At 39.2% G+C, this 20,038-nt stretch overlaps 1 protein-coding gene across 1 annotated transcript in view; it reads left to right on the forward strand.

Moving 5' to 3' along the window:
• olfml2a (olfactomedin-like 2A) overlaps positions 1–19,961 on the forward strand; it is a 54,802-nt gene extending 34,841 nt beyond the window's left edge. The window contains exons 4-8 of the mRNA XM_048559268.2: positions 4,548–4,727; positions 6,350–6,623; positions 10,963–11,202; positions 12,017–12,202; positions 12,619–19,961. Coding sequence (XP_048415225.2) covers positions 4,548–4,727; positions 6,350–6,623; positions 10,963–11,202; positions 12,017–12,202; positions 12,619–13,220 — 1,482 coding nt within the window. The 3' untranslated portion in view covers positions 13,221–19,961. The remainder of the gene's footprint in view (positions 1–4,547; positions 4,728–6,349; positions 6,624–10,962; positions 11,203–12,016; positions 12,203–12,618) is intronic.
• Positions 19,962–20,038: the final 77 nt, after the last annotated feature.

Genomic DNA, 20,038 nt, shown 5'->3' on the forward strand with positions numbered 1-20,038 from the left:
GAATCAAAATTGTTTCAAAGCAAACATTGCTTGTACACCACAAGAAGTAAATTATCCAAACTTCAATGCTTATGAGTTACAATGTATATGAACATTGCAAATTCTGAGTTTATATTATTGCAAATTCAAGATCAAGAAGTTAATTGATTGCAAGCAGTTTCAAACTAAAATGAATCTAAAGTAGCATATCATTATAAATGATTAAGAAGTAATCACCTGTCTCATCATGGAGTTTAACAAAGATTGAGAAGTGTAAGAGTGCAATTTGGATGTCACGTATTTGTTATTTGTGTCTCAAATTTGGATAATTGCCTTCAATTAGTTTAGTTATGATTTAGTCAGGAGCCACATGACACCAGGTTGTAATCCAACAGATTTATTTGAAATCACAAACTTTCAGAGAACTGCATCTTCATCGAGTGGAGGGAAGCACACAGGCACGGAATTATAGGCAGAGAGATAATGGCAATATAATTCCAGTTAATTACAAGTGTCAAAAGATAGTACAAATACTGTGAGTGGAGTGTCGGCAGGCTGAATAACAGGTCTCTACAGGTGATTAGAGTGTCAAACGGTGTAAGTAAAGTGTCAGTGCCGCTTTTGATCGCCTGTAAAGATTTGTTATTCAGCCTGCCAACACTCCACTCACACTATTTGTACTCATCTTTTGACACTTGTAATTGTGTGGAATTATATTATCTTTATCTCGTTGCCTATAATTCTGTGCCTGTGTGCTTCCCTCCACCTGCTTGTGATTTCAGATAAACCTGTTGGACTGTAACCTGGTGTCATGTTATTTCTGCCTTCGTCCACCCCAGTCTAACACTGGCACCGTCATAGTTATTACATAAGGTCTGGACCAGAAATTGAACATTCCTATTTATTCTGCCATGGCAGTAATCACTTTCTTCAATGAGTTTGGGATGTTGAGATAACATTGAAGAGTACTTATGATGGTGTTAAACAAAAATAGATTATTTTTAACTATAGCAGTGAAGGAGGTTAGAATCAAGTGCATGCAACTCTGCCACTCAGGAGCAGCTGCAATATCCACGCTACTCTAAAATGGTCTATACTGTCCATTTTTCTTTGTTATTTATATAAATGATTTTGATGAGAAAATAGGAGGCATAGCTACTAAGTTTGCAGATGACACCAAAATTGGTAGTGTAATGGACAGTGAAGAAGGTATCTAAGGAGTGATGAATAAATATGTCCCTCTGAGACAGGCAAGAAGGGTAAGATAAAGGAACCTTGGATGACGAGAGCGGTGGAGCTTCTTGTCAAAAGGAAGAAGGTAGCTTACATAAGGTGGAGGAAGCTAGGGTCAAACTCAGCTCTAGAGGATTACAGGCAGGCAAGGAAAGAGCTCAAAAATGGTCTGAGGAGAGCCAGGAGGGGGCACGAGAAAGGCTTGGCAGAACAGATTAGGGAGAACACAAAGGCGTGAGTCTGTCCTTGGGCCTCTACTGTTTGTAATTTTTATTAATGACTTGGATGAGGGGATTGAAGGATGGGTCAGCAAGTTTTCAGACGACACGAAGGTTGGAGGTGTCGTTGACAGTACAGAGGGCTGTTGTAGGCTGCAGCGGGACATTGACAGGATGCAGAGATGGGCTGAGAGGTGGCAGATGGAGTTCAACCTGGATAAATGCGAAGTAATGCATTTTGGAAGGTCGAATTTGAAAGCTGAATACAGGATTATGGATAGGATTCTTGGCAGTGTGGAGGAACAGAGGGATCTTGGTGTGCAGATACATAGATCCCTTAAAATAGCCACCCAAGTGGACAGGGCTGTTAAGAAAGCATATGGTGTTTTGGCTTTCATTAACAGGGAGATTGAGTTTAAGAGTCATGAGATCTTGTTGCAGCTCTATAAAACTTTGGTTAGACCGCACTTGGAATACTGCGTCCAGTTCTGGTCGCCCTATTATAGGAAAGATGTGGATGCTTTGGAGAGGGTTCAGAGGAGGTTTACCAGGATGCTGCCTGGACTGGAGGGCTTATCTTATGAAGAGAGGTTGACTGAGCTTGGACTTTTTTCATTGGAGAAAAGGAGGAGGAGAGGGGACCTAATTGAGGTATACAAGATAATGAGAGGCGTAGATAGAGTTGATAGCCAGAGACTATTTCCCAGGGCAGAAAAGGCTAACATGAGGGGTCATAGTTTTCAGCTGGTTGGAGGAAAGTATAGAGGGGATGTCAGAGGCGGGTTCTTTACACAGAGAGTTGTGAGAGCATGGAATGCGTTGCCAGCAGCAGTTGTGGAAGCAAGGTCATTGGGGACATTTAAGAGACTGCTGGACATGCATATGGTCACAGAAATTTGAGGGTGCATACATGAGGATCAATTGTCGGCACAACATCGTGGGCTGAAGGGCCTGTTCTGTGCTGTACTGTTCTATGTTCTATGTTCTATGTTACAAACAGATCTTGATCAATTGTGTCAATGGGCTGAGGAGTAGCAGGTGGAGTTTAATTTGGATAAACGTAAGGTATTGCACATTGGTAATACAAACAAGGACAGGACATATACAATTAATGTTAAGGTCCTGAGTAGTGTTGTAGAACAGAGAGACCTAGGGGTTCAGCAACATAATTCTTTGAAATTTGCATCGTAGGTAGACAGGGTGGTTAAGGTGTTCAACACGCTTGCCTGCATTGCTCAGTCCTTTGAATATAGGGCTTGGGACGTCATGTTGAGATTGTACACAATGTTGGGGAGGCCTTTTCTGGAGTACTGTGTGCAGTTCTATAGGAACTGCTATAGGAAGGATATATTTGAATTGGAGAGGGTTCAGAAAAGATTTACCAGCATTTTGGTGGGAATGGAGGATTTGAGTTATAAAAATAAACTGGAAAGGCTGGGATGAGTTTCACTGGAGTGAAAGGTTGAGAGGTGATCTGTATTGAGGTTTATAAAATCATGAGGGGGCATAGATTAGGTGAATAGCGAGGGTGTAGAGTGGGGTGTTCAAAATTAGGGGGCAAATTTCTAAGTTAAGAGGGGAAAGATTTAAAAGGGACATGGAAAAGAAGGGCAGAGAATGGTTTGTCTGTGGAATGAACTACCAGAGTAAGTGGTAGATGCAGGTACAGCTACAGTGTTTAAAAAGACATTTGGATAAGTTTGTGTCTAGGAAAGATTTGGAGGGATATAGGTCAAGCACAGGCAGCTCAGACTCGGTTAGTTTGGGAACATGGTTGGTGTGGACTGGCTGTCTCCGTGCTGTATGACTGTGACTCTAAGTGCCATTAAGGCAGTTTCTGATGAGGTACTGAGACGATATATTTTGATCATATTCCATTAATGAGCAACAGTCATCAAAATAGGGCTAAGATTGCTTCCCAATTTGCAAGGTGTGTAAGAACATAAGTATTCAACAACTATGAGCATTCTGTGTTGCTTTTTATACCAGTAAAATTCCAAAAAAATTTAGAAACTCATTTAGTATTTCCATAATTTGCTTCAGCTTTTGTCATGGATTCATATGGATCTCTCTGTGCCTAAGGAAAAACAAATTACAATTTTTATCACAGCAGGTCAAGCAGCATCTCAGGAGCACAAAAGCTGACGTTTCGGGCCTAGACCCATCGATTTTTATCCATGTTGCTTGGTGATCATGTCTAACAATGAGCAATTTTACTCTGAATTGCTATTTTGATTATCTGCTACTTATTGGTGACTAGGTAAAATGAACAAACAATTGAATAAATTGTACATTTTTAAGAATTTTTAATATGGTTTTGATATTATCTTTTCAAAACCTGTTGTTATTGCAACTGACACCTTAATCCAAAAATCTTTGATCTGCTGATCTGTGATGTAGACACTGTGTTAGTAAGACAACAGTTTCAGTCATTTTTGCATCAATTAACATAAATGACAGAAACATTATTTTCATTAAATTTCACTTTTGTGGGATACTGCAAAAATTCTCATATTTCTATATGTAGAAATTATTATTTAAATGTGCATTTAAAATATTGTTATGTTTAATCTTGGCATTCTCAATTTGCCAATCAAGAAGGTGGAAAATAATGATAAATGAAAATAATGTGACTGCATTTTTTTCGTTTATGAAATTAGAGTGTTCTTAGCTAGGCCAATATTTATTGCAGTTAAGACTCAATCACTTTGTTGTTGGGCTGGACCCACATGTAAGCTAAACCAGGTAAGAAGAATAAGTTTCCTTCATGAAAGGAAAGGAATATTCCAGATGGAGTTTTACAGTCAGTAGTGATAGTACCATTGGTAGCTTTTTATTCCAGATTTTGTTGAATTCACATTTCAAGATCTGTCATGGTATTTGAATCGATATTCCAAAAGCATTATCCTTCAGTCTAATGACATTACTATTGTAGCACTACCTCCCTATATCTGAGATGTTATAATGTGAGATGATTCTTCCTCAGCAAACTTAGGACAAGAAACTAAAACTGCATTAGTTGATGTGATCACAGTTCTGAAGACTAATTAAATTGATTTTGCATACTGGGTTTGACAGACACGTTAAATGTAATTTAAATGTTACTTCATATTTCAGACGATCAAATCAAATCTGACTAGAGAGAATGACTTCATGAAAGAAAGTGTAAAAACTCTCTCCGACCAAATGAAGAAATATGAAAACTATTCTGATATTATGCTGAGTGTAAAGAAGGAAATTTCTAAACTAGGCCTGCAGCTACTACAGAAGGATGCAGCTGTGGAAGATATGCAAAAGGTAACAATTGAGTCAATATTTTACAATGAGTCTTCTCAAGACTGCTACTATTTATGTTTATTGCACAAAACTTGGTTCATTATGTAACCACTGATACATTTTTAATCACTAGAACATTATTCTGTCAATTGAATTATATGAATCATTCCTTTGTGAAAAAGTGACAGTAAAATATCTAATATTGCATTCTAACACAACATTCTATGAAACAATAACAAATAGGTGTGCTATGCAGTCACATAATATAGGTTCTCAATGCTAAATAATAAATTACTTGCCAATTTGTCTATCAGTTTCAGCTTTGAGTAGTCACAGGTCAACCTTGGTGATATTAGTACAAGTGGATTGCTTTCATATCTATCAGGATGGACTTGCTAACAGAACTTGCACATTTTTATACTTCTGTATGCACTTGCCATTAAAGTTTAGATTTAAAGTTCCCAATTTGAAAAGCTGATTTAATTGCAACTCTGGACATAGAACCTGTTGTTGCGCACCAAGCCTTTCAACAAACAAAGTAAAGGCCAAGTTAGTAGGAACTGAAGATGCAGGAGAATATGAGATAAGAAGATGTAGAGCTCGATGAACACAGCAGGCCGATCAGCATCAGACAAGCAGGAAAATTGATGTATTGGGCCTCGACCCTTCTTCAGAAATGGGGGAGGGGAAGGGGATTCTGAAATAAATAGGGAGAGAGGGAGAGGCACATAGAAGATGGATAAGGGAGAAGATAGGTGGAGAGGAGACAGACAGGTCAAAGAGACATGGGTGGGGCCAGTCAATTTGAGTGTAGGTGGGGAGTTAGGGAGGGGATAGGTCAGTCAAGGGAGGACAGACAGGTCAAGGGAGTGGCATGAAACTAGTAGGTAGGAGATGGGGGTGTGGCTTGAGGTGGGGGGTGGGGATATGTGGGGGAAGGGCAGGTTAGGGAGGCGGGGACAAACTGGGCTGGTTTTAGGATGCGGTAGTGGGAGGGGAGATTTTGAAGCTTGTGAAGTCCACATTGATACCATTGGAACCCTACAGCCCCTACCGCATCCCAAGCAGCTGCTTGTATCTTTTCATGTTGGAAGGCTGAGGGAAGAAGGGACATGGGAACTAACTGAGCAGGTTGGAGCTGGCAGGTGTATATTGAAAATTGGAATATCACCAGTGAAAATTAGGATGCAGAAGAGTACCAAGAAGAAATACCTAGTAAAACCAGTGAATGAGACATACTGCTCTGACCATCTTGTACACTTCTAAATGGAGGCCCAGTATGACATGTATGTTCATTTCCAGTTGTTACTGGCCTGTACTGCCTTTCCCTAAAGTAACAGAGATGGGAGTAGAACCACCAACCTGAATTTAGGAACTTGGGGTTGGAGGATGAGAGAGTACATGACAGACTAATAAAAAGATGTTCAGAACTGGGACAAAGATACAGCAGGAAAGATAATCGAGCAGACTGCAAGATGTAGAGCTGAGCAATGGTATGTTTGAGAAATATTGAAGTCTGAGTGTGCTGGTAGCACAGGGAAGGAGGGAAAGCAAATAAAACCCCAGCAAAAAGCTTAAATCAAAGGCTGTTAGAGGATTGTGAAGATTTTCACGATAACCAAATGTATGACATTTATTTTCAGAATACACCTGGATCAATGGTCAAAGTGGTCAAAAAACATTCAAATAAAGCAGAAAACAAAATAAAAGTACCAGCTCGAAAACCTCCTCACAAGGTGCCAAAAGACAAAGCAATTAAAAAAAAGAAGCCAGTTACAAAAGCAAAATTAGTTACACTCCCAAAAGTACCACAACCTACCATCAAGACCAAGCCTGGTATCCATCAGCCAGGTATTGTAAAAAGTGTTACCTATTACAAAGCAGGAAGACTTGAAGAAATGGAAAATAGTGGCAAGAGTAAGTTTAAACAAAGTTCTTTATGTTTTCACACTTCTTATTTTGTTCTAGTAATTGTGTAATTTTCCAAATGAAACGAATAAAACTTCAATTAAATCATGAAACTGATTCAGCAAGATCTACAGGTAAGTAATCTACATTCTAAGCAATGCAAATTGAGGCCCCACATGCCCCCTGTATTTTCCTGCCAACTGACAGCCTACATCCTCTGGTTTATCAGTCAGGCAGGAGTCCCTGCTACTACTTATTTCCAAGAGACAAATCTCACTATAGAAACACTGGACAACAAATATTAATTCAATGTTTCTTTACTTAAAGTTAATCCATTGAGGAAAGCAGAAACATTTCTGTACCGTCTTCAGTTTAAAATGAATGTTTAACTTTCTTGACCCACGAAAAAAATCAGCAAATTTTGAAGAGCAGGGAAAGGGAAAATTGAGTTGGCAGATATTCCAGCTACAGTAGCGAGGGCCAAAGCAGCAGAGTAGATCAGCTTCTCTGTCTTAGATTGAGACACCTTAATGTGGCAGTTTATTGTTACTTTAATCATCCAGTGATTTACAATAATGTCGCCAAAGCAGAGCACTACATTTATTTAAATATTAAAATATATTAAAGAAAGACCAATGATAAATGAAACATGTTTCAGAAATAGTAGGAACTGCAGATGCTGGAGAATCTGAGATAACAAGGTGTGGAGCTGAATGAACACAGCAGGCCGAGCAGCATCTGAAGAAGCGTCTAGGCCTGAAACATCAGCCTTCCTGCTCCTCTGATGCTGCTTGGCCTGCTGTGTCCATTCAGCTCTACACCTTCTTATATCTGATAAATCAAACATATTCTGTTATCCATTTTGTGTGAAATCGTGCATTTGCCCAGTGAGAAATTAAATGAGTACGATTTTAAAGGATTTTAGCCCTTCTAAATTTTCATTATGACATCCAAATTTTTAATATTAGTGCTTTATTACTTTTTCTTGCTACTTAAACTACTTTGACTATGATGATTTGTTCATGAATCACAGAATCATACAATGCAGAAGAGGCCCTTTGGCCCATCAAGTCTGCCCTGACACGTGATAAACACATTTTCTCCTATTGGCATTTAATATTCATGAATATTAAATAATTTATTTGTTGATATAACCAATTACAAAGCTGGTAGGATAGTTCAAGCAGTGACACAGCTCAAAGTTCCAATGTTAATTTGTGATTAAGTTGCAATTAATTGGCAATGGCAGGGTCACTGTTTAAAGTCCTCAAATATGTCAGAGTTGGATTTAACTCCTTGTGAGTTTCCAGCAGGAAATTGCAATGCAGAGTTAATTTCCTATTTGCTCAGAAGCATCGCAAGGCCACAACAGTTATAACCACAGGCTTCATTACTGTGCTGATGGTCTACTTCCTGCTTGCTTGTAGAATTTGTCAGTTGAAATTAAATGGAACAAGGAGTGGGTATTGACAGAATGAAGTGGAGGTTGTTCAAAGAGATTATGGGGGATGGAGTTGAATAGAAAATCACGCATAATCTTTTTGAGTGGTAAAATGGATCTGACAAGCCAAATGGCTTTGACCTTGTCTTATCTATTATATGTTAATGAGCACTAACTATGGATGGACTCTAACTATTCCTTGTGGCACCTCGAGAATATTCCTGCTCTTTCTGGCCTTGCATGAAATAACTCCAGACAGGACGGTATCCTATCACCAAATCATTCTTTATTTACACATGGAATGTCCTTGACACTGATCTGGCTTCCTCCGAGCCAGCTGTCAGAGTGAGCAGAACCTCTGACACAACTGTTTATATCTGTCTGCCAGGGCTCCCTGATTGGACCAGGTTAACAGTTTTAATCAGGGAACTCATTCTGTGAGGTCCACCTGGCTAACCTCATTACAATCACTACATCCTTTCCCCTCTAAATCCAGGGATGTAGGCCTATTCCTTCTCTCATAGCCAGTCCTGGTGTGTTTTCACATCTGATTTGGTTCCTGTAACTCAGCCTCAGATAGGGGCTGCATGTCCCACACTGTAACCCACCTCTTGCACCCAGGCTATGTGGGAAGATATTTATCCTCTTCATCGGGTGGTAAAGGCATCAAGGCTATGACATCTGCCATGTCCATTTCAGACTCCGAGGTTTCTTCATCGCCAGATGAAAGAGGAGAACCCAAAAGATTCTGACAGCCATTCTGGCTGTGCCGAGGGGCCGGGTATGTTTTGCTTTTAGCCTATTTGCTAGTTTGCAGCTTTCATGTGGTCCATGTGCCGACTCATCTACCCAAACTTTGTATATCACGGGAGCTGACCTTGCGTCAGCCATCTCTCTTACCCAAGCTGGGCCATTTCCCTGGTCTCAGCCCCAAACTTTGTCTCCTAAAGTAAACTCTCTCTTGCGTAGAGGGTTATTGTGTCCAGCATTGGTGTTTCTGATGCCATTTCACTCCCCACACCACACACATCGTCCTCTACTTATAATTTATCAGTGTTTTTTTTAAAATTAAAACTGATAATGTTGCTGTCAGCATCCAATTAGTATGTTTACTCTGAAGGCTTCAGCTGACTGGCGTTGCCACTTCCACAGAGGTCTGTGTCAGTAGCTTCAGAAGATCTTACTTTGCATCTTATTTTTAACATTTCAGAAAGTAAACTCACACAGAATTCTGAACAATGTTCAATAAGTTTTGTTCATGAATTTCTATAGCCCAGACACTTTATGCTGAATTATGCTTGAATATGCCCAGCACAAATCACACTGAAACCATTGAAGCAATTTTCACAAAGGATTTTCAACTGAGAGAAAGGACAGGATTTTACTGTGGTCTTTAGGACTCCAAAACTGGCACAAAATGAGGCTCTCTGGTACGTAATTGTTGGCAGTGGGATCCAATCAATGATTTTACTGAAGCCAGCCTCCTAAATTACTTCATCTAAGCCTGTCAATCCAGGCAAATAAAAATCCTCTCCAAAGAGATGTGTTCAACCATAGCTAAGAGGTAGCATCAGATTCATTAAGGCAGGGGAATTAGCATTGTCCTTCACATTTTGGAAACTTGGTTTTCTTCCTCAGAGACCCGACGATAGATCAGAGATATGCAAAGGGAATAATTCAAACACTGCAATAAAGCTTTACAGTAAAGAAATAAAACAATAGTCAAGGCTTTACCTTTCAGGGGAAAATAGACAAAATTGTGAAATGCAGTCCTCCAAAAACAAATTTTAAAAATTCAGAATTACAGATGATAAAAGTAGCATTTGACTGAAGTCAGTATAAATCAGTGGCACCAAATATACCAAAACATATCTGTGCTTCCACAGATTTACTTTAAGAAACAGAAAATCAGTATTAAATAATAAAATAGAAAACTTCAAGTATCTTTAGAATCATGACATAATGAAAATAATTTACTGTGTTAAACAAAGCATCTCTGAACACAAGTGTGAGGTTTTGCACTTTGGAAAAAAGAATACAGGCATGGACTATTTTCTAAACTGTGAGAAAATTCGTAAAGCAGAAGTACAAAGGGATCTGGGAGTGCTGGTCCAGGATTCTCTGAATGTTAACTTGCAGGTAGAGTCCGTAATTAAGAAAGCGAAGGTAATGTTGTCGTTTATCTCAAGAGGGTTGGAATATAAAAGCAGCGATGTGCTTCTGAGGCTTTATAAAGCTCTAGTTAGGCCCCATTTAGAATACTGTGTCCAATTTTGGGCCCCACACCTCAGGAAGGACATACTGGCACTGGAATGTGTCCAGCGGAGATTCACATGGATGATCCCTGGAATGGTAGGTTTAACGTACGATGAATGGCTAAGGATCCTGGGATTGTATTCATTAGAGTTTAGAAGGTTGAGGGGAGATCTAATAGAAACTTACAAGATAATGTATGGCTTAGAAAGGATGAACACTGGGAAGTTGTTTATATTAGGTAGGGAGACTAGGACCCATGGGCACGGCCTTAGAATTAGAGGGGTAAATTTAAAACGGAAATGTGGAGACATTTCTTCAGCCAGGGAGCGGTGGGCTTCTGGAATGCATTGCCACGGAGCGCAGTGGAGTCCGGGACGTTAGATGCCTTCAAGACAGAGATCGATAAATTCTTGATCTGACAAGGGCTACGGGGAGAGTGGAGGGAAGTGGAGTTGAAATGCCCATCAGCCATGATTTAAATGGCAGAGTGGACTTGATGGGCCGAATGGCCTTACTTCCACTCCTATGTCTTATGGTCTTATGGTAACAGTAGAAAGAAATAAATGCTATTAAATTTGTATAATTTAAAGTGATACTTTTCTTTTACAGTTTGAAATTAAGCCACATTGTTATATTTTAAACCACTTTCAGATAATTCAGTTAAAGGAACTTCACGTTCCGGGGATCATAAATCAAGAACGGCAGAAAAAACTCAGATATCTCATGAATTTGAAGTAGCTGACAGGAGCACTAGCAATATAACAGCTACTCCATTGTCTGTCACAAGTCATGCTACGGCTACTACTACTGCAACCACGAGCTTTAGTTCCATAGGTGCTACCATGCTCACCAACAGGGAGGCAAGCACTCGGTCACCTGGTCCAAATAAAGGTATATTTATATCGTGCAATGTAATTTTTATACAGTTTTACCTTTTGTTGATTTTAATGCAATTAAAAACACTAACCAAACCACCCTCTCAGGAAAGCAATATAATTCAATAACTTGCATTTATGCAGCTGTTTTAACATAGTAAAATGCTCCAAGGTGCTTCACAGAACTGTAATCAGGTGACAATAGCACTTAATTCAAATATCAACCGCATTATTAATCACACATTAAAATTTAAGTATTGTATATTTGTTTACTATTTTCATATTTGTTTATTATTACAAATTGCTAGCTTTTATTAACAAACTAATTATCTGGAGTTAAGTTTCATTCATCTATTTTCTTCCTTTCTTGGTCATTCTGTGCAATACACCATGCCAAACTGAGATGTCAAGGAAACAAAGTAAATGTTCCTCATAACTCAACAGTAAGAGATGATGAAATTAATGTTGATGGCCCTGCCTCTACTTCCCCTTCATCCATCTGAAACAACAAACATGGTCTGCACTTTTTCTCCCTGCCCCACTGATGACAATGCAGCTGAGGTTGAGAATCCAATATGGAAAATAATAAGGGTAGAATTGATATTGCATTGCTCTATACTGCTGAATTTTGTTGCTTCAGTATAGACAAATATTTTTTCAAAATTTTCATGAATTAAAGATTTATGCTCTTTCACATTAATCAAATAAAAACAATTTGTAAGCAGTATCATAAATATGCAGAGTGCAGCATGCCACTGCAGAGCATCATGCTTCCTTTATATCAGGAGTTATTTGGTACTCACACATAGTACTCTTGTTTTTATTTAAAGTCAGAGAAGGTGAGTGTTATGGGACATTATCAATGATTGAACCTCCTGAGAACCATCACAGTTATGGCCGCAATGAAGGTGCCTGGATGAAAGATCCTATAGCAAAAGATGACAGGATCTACGTGACAAACTATTACTATGGAAACAACTTGGTAGAATTCAGAAACCTTGAAAACTTTAAACAAGGTGAGCTATAACATGCTTTACAAATTAACAGAGAGGTGTAATTGAAACATTCTATGTAGTGATGATCCTCAAATTTTCTGCATGTTGTTTTGAGATCATGGTTCTCTATTTATTGTATCAGTTAAAAATGATACTTTACCTGATAGTTCACCAATCAAATTACGTCCAATATTGCACCTAATTCTTTTCTACATTGTCATCTTATTTGTAAATGCTAAATTTTCTACGTCCAAATTACTAGTTATGCATTCTTCAAGAACACCCTCTACATATTGATGGAACAATGAACACTCCCAATTTGGCTCCATCCGGCACCACATTATTGAAAGGATCTGCTTGTTAAATCTAGATGTAATTTGGTTTTAAATGACTTCACTAATCAGTTGGTTTAATATTTGTATCTTCCTTTCCTATAGGGCGTTGGAGTAATCTGTACAAGCTTCCTTATAACTGGATTGGAACAGGACATGTTGTTTACAATGGGTCATTCTATTACAACAGGGCTTTTACTAGAAACATAATTAAATATGATATTAAGCAGCGGTATGTAGCAGCCTGGACTCTTCTTCCTGATGTGGTATATGAAGATAGAACACCATGGAAATGGCGAGGACATTCGGACATTGACTTTGCTGTTGATGAAGGTGGCCTGTGGGTTATTTATCCTGCCTTCTTTTATGAGTACAGCCAGCATGAAATCATAGTCATCAGCAAATTAGATCCTATTGATCTTTCAATGAAGAAGGAAACAACTTGGAAAACAGGCCTCAAGCGTAATTCTTATGGTAACTGTTTCATTATTTGTGGTGTTTTGTATGCAGTAGACACTTATAATGAGAAAGAAGGCCAAGTGTCTTATGCATATGATACTCACACAAACACTGAAATAAATCCAAAATTACCCTTCATCAATGAATACACCTACACCACACAGATTGACTATAATCCTAAAGAGAAAGTTCTGTATGCATGGGATAATGGTCATCAAGTCACCTACAAGATTATTTTTGCATTTTGAGTTTATACAGAAGCTCATCCTATCACAATGCACTTTGCCTTATTTTGATCATTTACAAAGAATGGGAATTTGCACTTGGGCTAGTAGAGGAATGTCTAAGGCAGCTTTTGTCTTGTGGCTTTATGAGTAGGAATACTTTTGTAAAATGTATTAAAAATATTGCTGATCATTGTAGACAAGTGCTGTGTAAGATACAGGCATTTTCCCTTCACTTTATTTCATTTGAACATCATCTAATATTTACTGACAAATGATAAAACAACAGAGCTCTTTTCTCTGTCTGACTATTCCAAATATCAATAGCCATAAGCTGCATTTCAAATTCTCATCTGAATTTCTTCAGAACTAGCAGTTTGGATTAATATATCCTTGAAACCACACCGACATGGGGTTCACTTCTAAAATTGTCTCAGTAACATTCATGTTAAGTATCAATCATTTAATTATATTTGTCGAGTGTGTGACTGTCTTTTTTGAAAACACTAATAATGTTTACAACAGTTTAGGAATCAGTTGCGACTACCCCACCACCCCACCCCCATGAGACTAGACTAATATTATATTGTGTGATAACTTGCACTGTTGTATAATCCTGTTAAGCAATTTGCTGGATAAAGTATAAACTAGAGGCTAGTGCCTTTACTTAGGAAACATGCAAAAATCTTGTATCAGTGTAAACCACCTGATTATGCAAATAGATGTTGAGTAAAGGATTCATACAGGTAATAATCTGATTCATTACAAAGTATAGATTTTAATGTAGTACAATAAATATATAAATGTAACTTTATCGAAGCCATTTCAGAATAGCTTTAACAGTATGATTTTAAGAACACTGTCAGGCCTGAGCACTGCACCAACCAATCTGGAAAGAAATAAGTAAAAGCAGGACATTTTGCAGGTCAAAGTAATATTGCTTAGTCTAGATCTTTTGGTAATAAATTGATATGAATAACCACAAATCTGCTGTTTTGCCTTAACCACCACTTAAACATTTTATTCACAGTTCATTAATTTGTACCAGCTACTTTGATTCAGAACTGTAATTTAGTTGAAAACTCTTATGTTTCAGTTTGAAATTTTGAAGACTAATCCAGTAATTTGTATTTTTGTTGAAACCATAGCTTATCTTTGTGAAATGCTTTTTCATTGTATGGACGTCATATATCATTTGAAAACAGATGGTATTGACAAATGGAAACATTTCATTGATGAATCTATTGGAAGCAGAGCTCATTCATCACTTGCCTGCTCAAGACATGGTCTCCTCTTCACTGGGGAGACAAGATGCAAATTCGGGCGGGGGCGGAGGTAACTGCTTTGCAGAATGTGCTCTGTATGCTGAAAGTGACCCCAAGCTTCCAGTGCCTGCCATTTCAATACACTACTTTGTTCATGGCCAACATTTCTATCAACTTTAAGTATCAGGCATGCTGCAGTGCTCCAATGAGGCTGAGCACAAGCTGGCAGAACAGCATCTCATTTTCTGTTTGAGAGCCCTGCAGCCATTGGGCTCAACATTATGTTCACTAATGTTAGGGCCTGAACACCTTCTTCCATGTCTTTTACCATCTGACAATCCTGGCCCTGTCATGACATGAGTTTCTTTCATCAGAGCCAACTGATTTTCATTGTCTAACGGTCCCTTTTATCAGCATTTCTTTTTCCACAATTCACCATTATCCATTTCTTTGTCCGTACAACTGCTGTTCCTACTCTCTGGGCTCCACCTCCATCTAATACTACCTCCCAACCCCATACACCTTTCCCACACCGCCCACACCCCATCCCAAACAAACTTCTGTCTTCAGCTTATATACCACTTCTACCTTTTCCGAAGAAGGGTCACTGTACCCGAAACGTTAACTCCTCTGTCTCTCCACAGGTGCTGCCAGACTTGGAGTCATAGAGTCGTACAGGATGGAACAGGCCCTTCAGCCCAATCATCCATGCAGACCAGGTTTCCTGACCTGTGCTAGTCCTATTTGCCCGTGTTAGGCACATATACCTCCAAACCTTTGTTATCCATGTAAATGTCTTCTAAATATTTTGATTGTACCCACTTCTACCACTTCCTCTGGCAGCTTGTTCCATATATGCATCAGCTTCTGTGTGAAGATGTTTCCCCTCAGGTGCCTTTTAAATCTTTCCCATCTCACCTTAAACCTCTGTTCTCTAGCTTTGGACTCCCCTACACTAGAAGAAAGACCTTGGCCATTCACCTTAGCAAGGTTTATAAAATCCAAGGGGCATAGATAAGTTCACCCATCATCCTCCTATGCTCCAAGTCTCAGCCTAACCAGCCTATCCTTATAACTCAAACCTTACAGTCGTGGTAACATCCTTGTAAATCTATTTTGCACTCTTTCTAGCTTAGTAACATCTTTCCTACAGCCGGACGACCAGAATCATACACGGTACTCCAAACTTGGCCTCACTGATATTTAATACAGTCAGAACATGATGCCCCATCTCCTGTAATCAGTGCTCTGACAGATGAAGACAAATGTGCCAAATACCTTCTTCACCACCCTGTCTACCTGTGACACCACTTCCAAGGAACTATGTACCAGCATCCCTTGGGTTCCCTGTTCGACAACACTCCCTGCGGCCCTTTCATTAACTGTATGCATCCTGCCCTGATTTGTCTTACTGATATGCAACACCTTACATTTATCTGAATTAAACTCAAGCTGCCATTCCTCAACCCACTGGCCCAGCTGATCAAGATTCTTTTGCACTCTTAGAGAACCTTCTTCACTGTTGACAATACCACCAGTTGTGGTGTCATCTGCAATCTTACTAACCATGTCCCCTATATTCTCATCTACATCTTTATGTAAATGACAAACAACATTGCACCCAGCACTGATCTTTGTGGGACACCACTGGTCACGGGTCTCCAGTCTGAACAATAACCCTCTTGCAATACCTTCTGTCTCCTACTGTCTAGTCAATTTTGTATTCAATTGACTTCTTTCACTGAACCTTGAAGCCGCCATAATTATTTAGTCTCACAGCTCTGAAAGATGGTATCACTGATTATGCCCACTTTTTTTATTTATCATCAATTTTTTGATCATCTTCAGGGTCATGCACATTTCCATCTCCTGGTGATTCCAAAGATTGGCTTGATGAGGAAAGTTTTGGTATGTGCAGTAGAAGATGACAAATGTAGGAACTCTAGGCTATATTGCAGAACCTGTGCACAGAATGGTACAGAGAGTGGAGCTGTTTCAGAAAGTCAATGATCAATGTGGGCTGTTTATGTGCTCTGGTTCATCACAATAATTATCAAGAGCCGTGTGGTTAGTGGGCAGGTCTCATCTGCCCCCAACCGCCCACATCATCACAAGCAACTAACTAACATCCAATGGCCTGAGTGGAATAGCCTGAGCATTGAGGATTGACACAGGATTCAGGTGACTACTATCAGGAAGGCAGAAACAATCTTGCATAATGTACCAACTGTCACAAAAATATTTGCATATTGAGAGAATGGAATCCTTTCCTGTTCATGTATATGCTCAGGTCTTGAGACAAAACATCAAAGAAAATTATTCTTTGCAGCTTTGTGATGCCCCTATTCCTCTCAGAACCATCAAATTTTCATCCTGCTTTGCTTGTTCCATAGTGAAGCAATCAAGTCATTTCAAAGCAGATTTTACTGATATCCCAAATATAGTGCACTGAGTTAAATCACTAACATTCTGTACTAAACCAAGAACAACCGATGGTTTTGAAATTCAGGGTTGCTGTGATTTTGGCGTCTACAGACTGACCCGTCCATGTATTAGGGCTGCAGCTAGTGCTCCGACTGGTGGCACTGCTCTGTGACTGATTCCCTTCTAGATAAGAGGTATATGAAATATTACTTTTTAATAAGGATCAGGATTACATTTGGTTCATGTATGGCAAAGTGCTTCCCGTGACTAATACATAATCATTTTGTGTAGCTGAGATCAACTACACCTGTTTTAAAATTTCAACATTGTCAGCCTTGCTAACTTATTTCAGATGTGACAATACTACCTTATCTTTCATAAATGCAAACACTTTTCTTCTTTTCTTTAATTATAATGGTATCTCAATCAGCTAAATTGTTGGAATTTACAAAATCAAGTATGTGAGCATTTTCTATACACAAATTTTCAAAGCCTTTATATTTACAGGCTTCATTGTCTGAATAAGAGGGCAGATCCAGACTCTGCCAATATCACCCTTAAGTTGAATGCTAGGATACAAGAACAATGCAGCTTGACTTGGCTCTCGATTTTTCCTCCCTTCCTTTGGCAAGAATCCCACCTTCCGCTTGATGTTGCTTGCAAATAAGATCTCGAATTTACAGACTTCCACCACAGAACAGAACACAGCATGCAACAACCCGTACACAGAATGACTAGATGACATTTACTCAGTTTATCCTGTGCCACTATTGAGTCAAACTGAATAACTTGAGTAGCAACAAGGGAATAGAAGTGTTTTGAATGGGTGAGACTTTAGAATAAATAATTATAAAACAAGACATTATGTTAGGTTCTAAGAACTGAGCCCTGGAGTACTAGGAAATCAAGCTTCTGATTGACAGATTCCTACATTTGGGCAATGACATATAGCTATAAAAAAGAATGTTTTGTCATAGTCTACAATCTCAAGTGACTGAAACAGAATAACAGATGACCTTGAAAACATACGACCAAAACAAAGTGAAATGCTGTTGCTGTATTTCACAGAAAGAAAACGTTAAATTTAATGGTACATTAGTTATCAGGTTGATTTTGAAAATAATAAGCAATGATGATTAAGCAATGCTTATTTTATTTTCAAATCTTTTGGATTTCAGTTTACCCAGTGATATTTTTAGAGTTACCAAGAGGAAGCTCACCAAGCCCCCCTCAGCTTGCATCCACTTAATGCCAGTGCTGTCAACATGATGCATATGTTTCTGTCCAGTTCCATGATTTCTCTATCAAATGTCTAAATAGAGTATCAATTATGTTCTAATGTACTTCATGAAGCAAATAAAACTGGGTCAGATTTTGTATTTTCAACACTGATAAATTCAGTGCTCAACACCTGCAACAATTCAAACTTATGTCAGTTTCTGACAGAATTATTAGTACCAGGACGTAATTAAATGTATAACAACTATTGGCTTGGGGTGCTACAGTTGTGTAAAATGTTTCTAAAAAGGTTGTGTTGGAGACTGTATTAAGACCCAACCAACCTGGTGATGTGTGAAGATACTGTGGCTTTAAGAGGTGTGTTTTGTCCTAGTTTCTTTTAGAGAGAGATTGGGAGACGGGTGACAAGTAGTCAATGAGAAGATAAACAACTTGTGAGGCCTTGGGTATGTTTTTTCAAGGCCGGAACAATAGAAGCACGAGTGGATGGAGACACACACAGACCTAGGATTTTGCAAACTGAGATTGTGGAAGGAAAAGACTTCTTTCTCCCCCGCTGAAAAGCTGCTTCATGTATCTCTTGCTGATAGGATTGTACATGAGACGATCTGTGCTATGAATTTGCCTTTTGCCAAGGGAGTGTTTACGTAATGTTACCATATTGGAACAGTTAGTTAGTAATGGAAACATAGAAACATAGAAGAAAGGAACTGGAGGAGGCCATTCAGACCTTCAAGCCACTCTGCATGATCTTAGCCGATCATCCAAATCAATAGTCTAATCCCACTTTCTTCCCATAACCTTTGATCCCATTCTCCCCAAGTGCAATATCTAGTTGCCTCTTGAATACATTGAATATTTTGACAGTAACTATTTCCTGTGGTAATGAATTCCACAGGCTGACCACTCCTTTGGTGAAGAAATGTCTCCTCATCTCCGACCTAAATGGCCTACTCGGAATCTTCAGACTGTGACCCTGATTCTGGACACACCCACCATCGGGAACATCCACCTTCCATTTACCCTGTCCAGCCCTGTTGCAGTTTTATAAGTCTCTATGAGATCCCTTCTCATTCGTCTGAACCCTAGCAAAAGCAATCCTAACCTAATCAATATCTCCTCGTACGTCAGTCCCGCTATCCCCGGAATCACCCTGGTAAACCCTTGCTGCACTCCCTCGAGAGGAAGAGCATCCTTCCTCAGAAAAGGAGAGCAAAACTGCACACAATATTCTAAGTGTGGTCTCACCAAGTCCGGGTATAACCGCCACGACACATCCTTGCTCCTGTACTCGAAACCTCTCGCAACGAAGGCCAACATACCATTTGCCTTCTTTACTGCCTGTTGCACCAGCACACTTACCTTCAGCAACTGATGCACAAGGACAGCCAGGTCCCACTGCACACTCCCCTCTCCCAATTTACAGCCATTCAGGTAGTAATCTGCCTTCTTGTTTTTGCTTCCATTGTGAATAACCTCGCATTTATCCAAATTATACTGTATCTGCCATTGATTTGCACACTCACCCACCAACCTGTTGAGATCATGCTGAAAGATCTCTGCATCTTTGCCACAGTTCACCCTTCCACCCAACTTGTTGTTATCATTTGCAAACTCGGAGATGTTACATTTTGTTCCCTCATCCAAATCATTAATGTATTGTGAATAGCTGGGGCCCCAGCACCAATACCTGTGGCACCCTATTTGTTATTGCCTGCCAATTTGAAAAGGACCCATTATTTCCTACTCTTTGTTTGCTCTTTGTAATAGTTACTGTATCCATTACTCTGTTAAGTTTTCCAACAGAATTGTTCTTCCAGTTCCTTCTTTATTTTGTTGTATTTTAACTGTAGGGTTTGAATAAATTGTGTTTGGCATCAAGCAGTTTGACTAATTGAATTGCATCTAGAACAC

The sequence above is a fragment of the Stegostoma tigrinum genome, chromosome 29 (assembly GCF_030684315.1).
Source record: "Stegostoma tigrinum isolate sSteTig4 chromosome 29, sSteTig4.hap1, whole genome shotgun sequence".
NCBI classification, from domain to species: domain Eukaryota; kingdom Metazoa; phylum Chordata; class Chondrichthyes; order Orectolobiformes; family Stegostomatidae; genus Stegostoma; species Stegostoma tigrinum.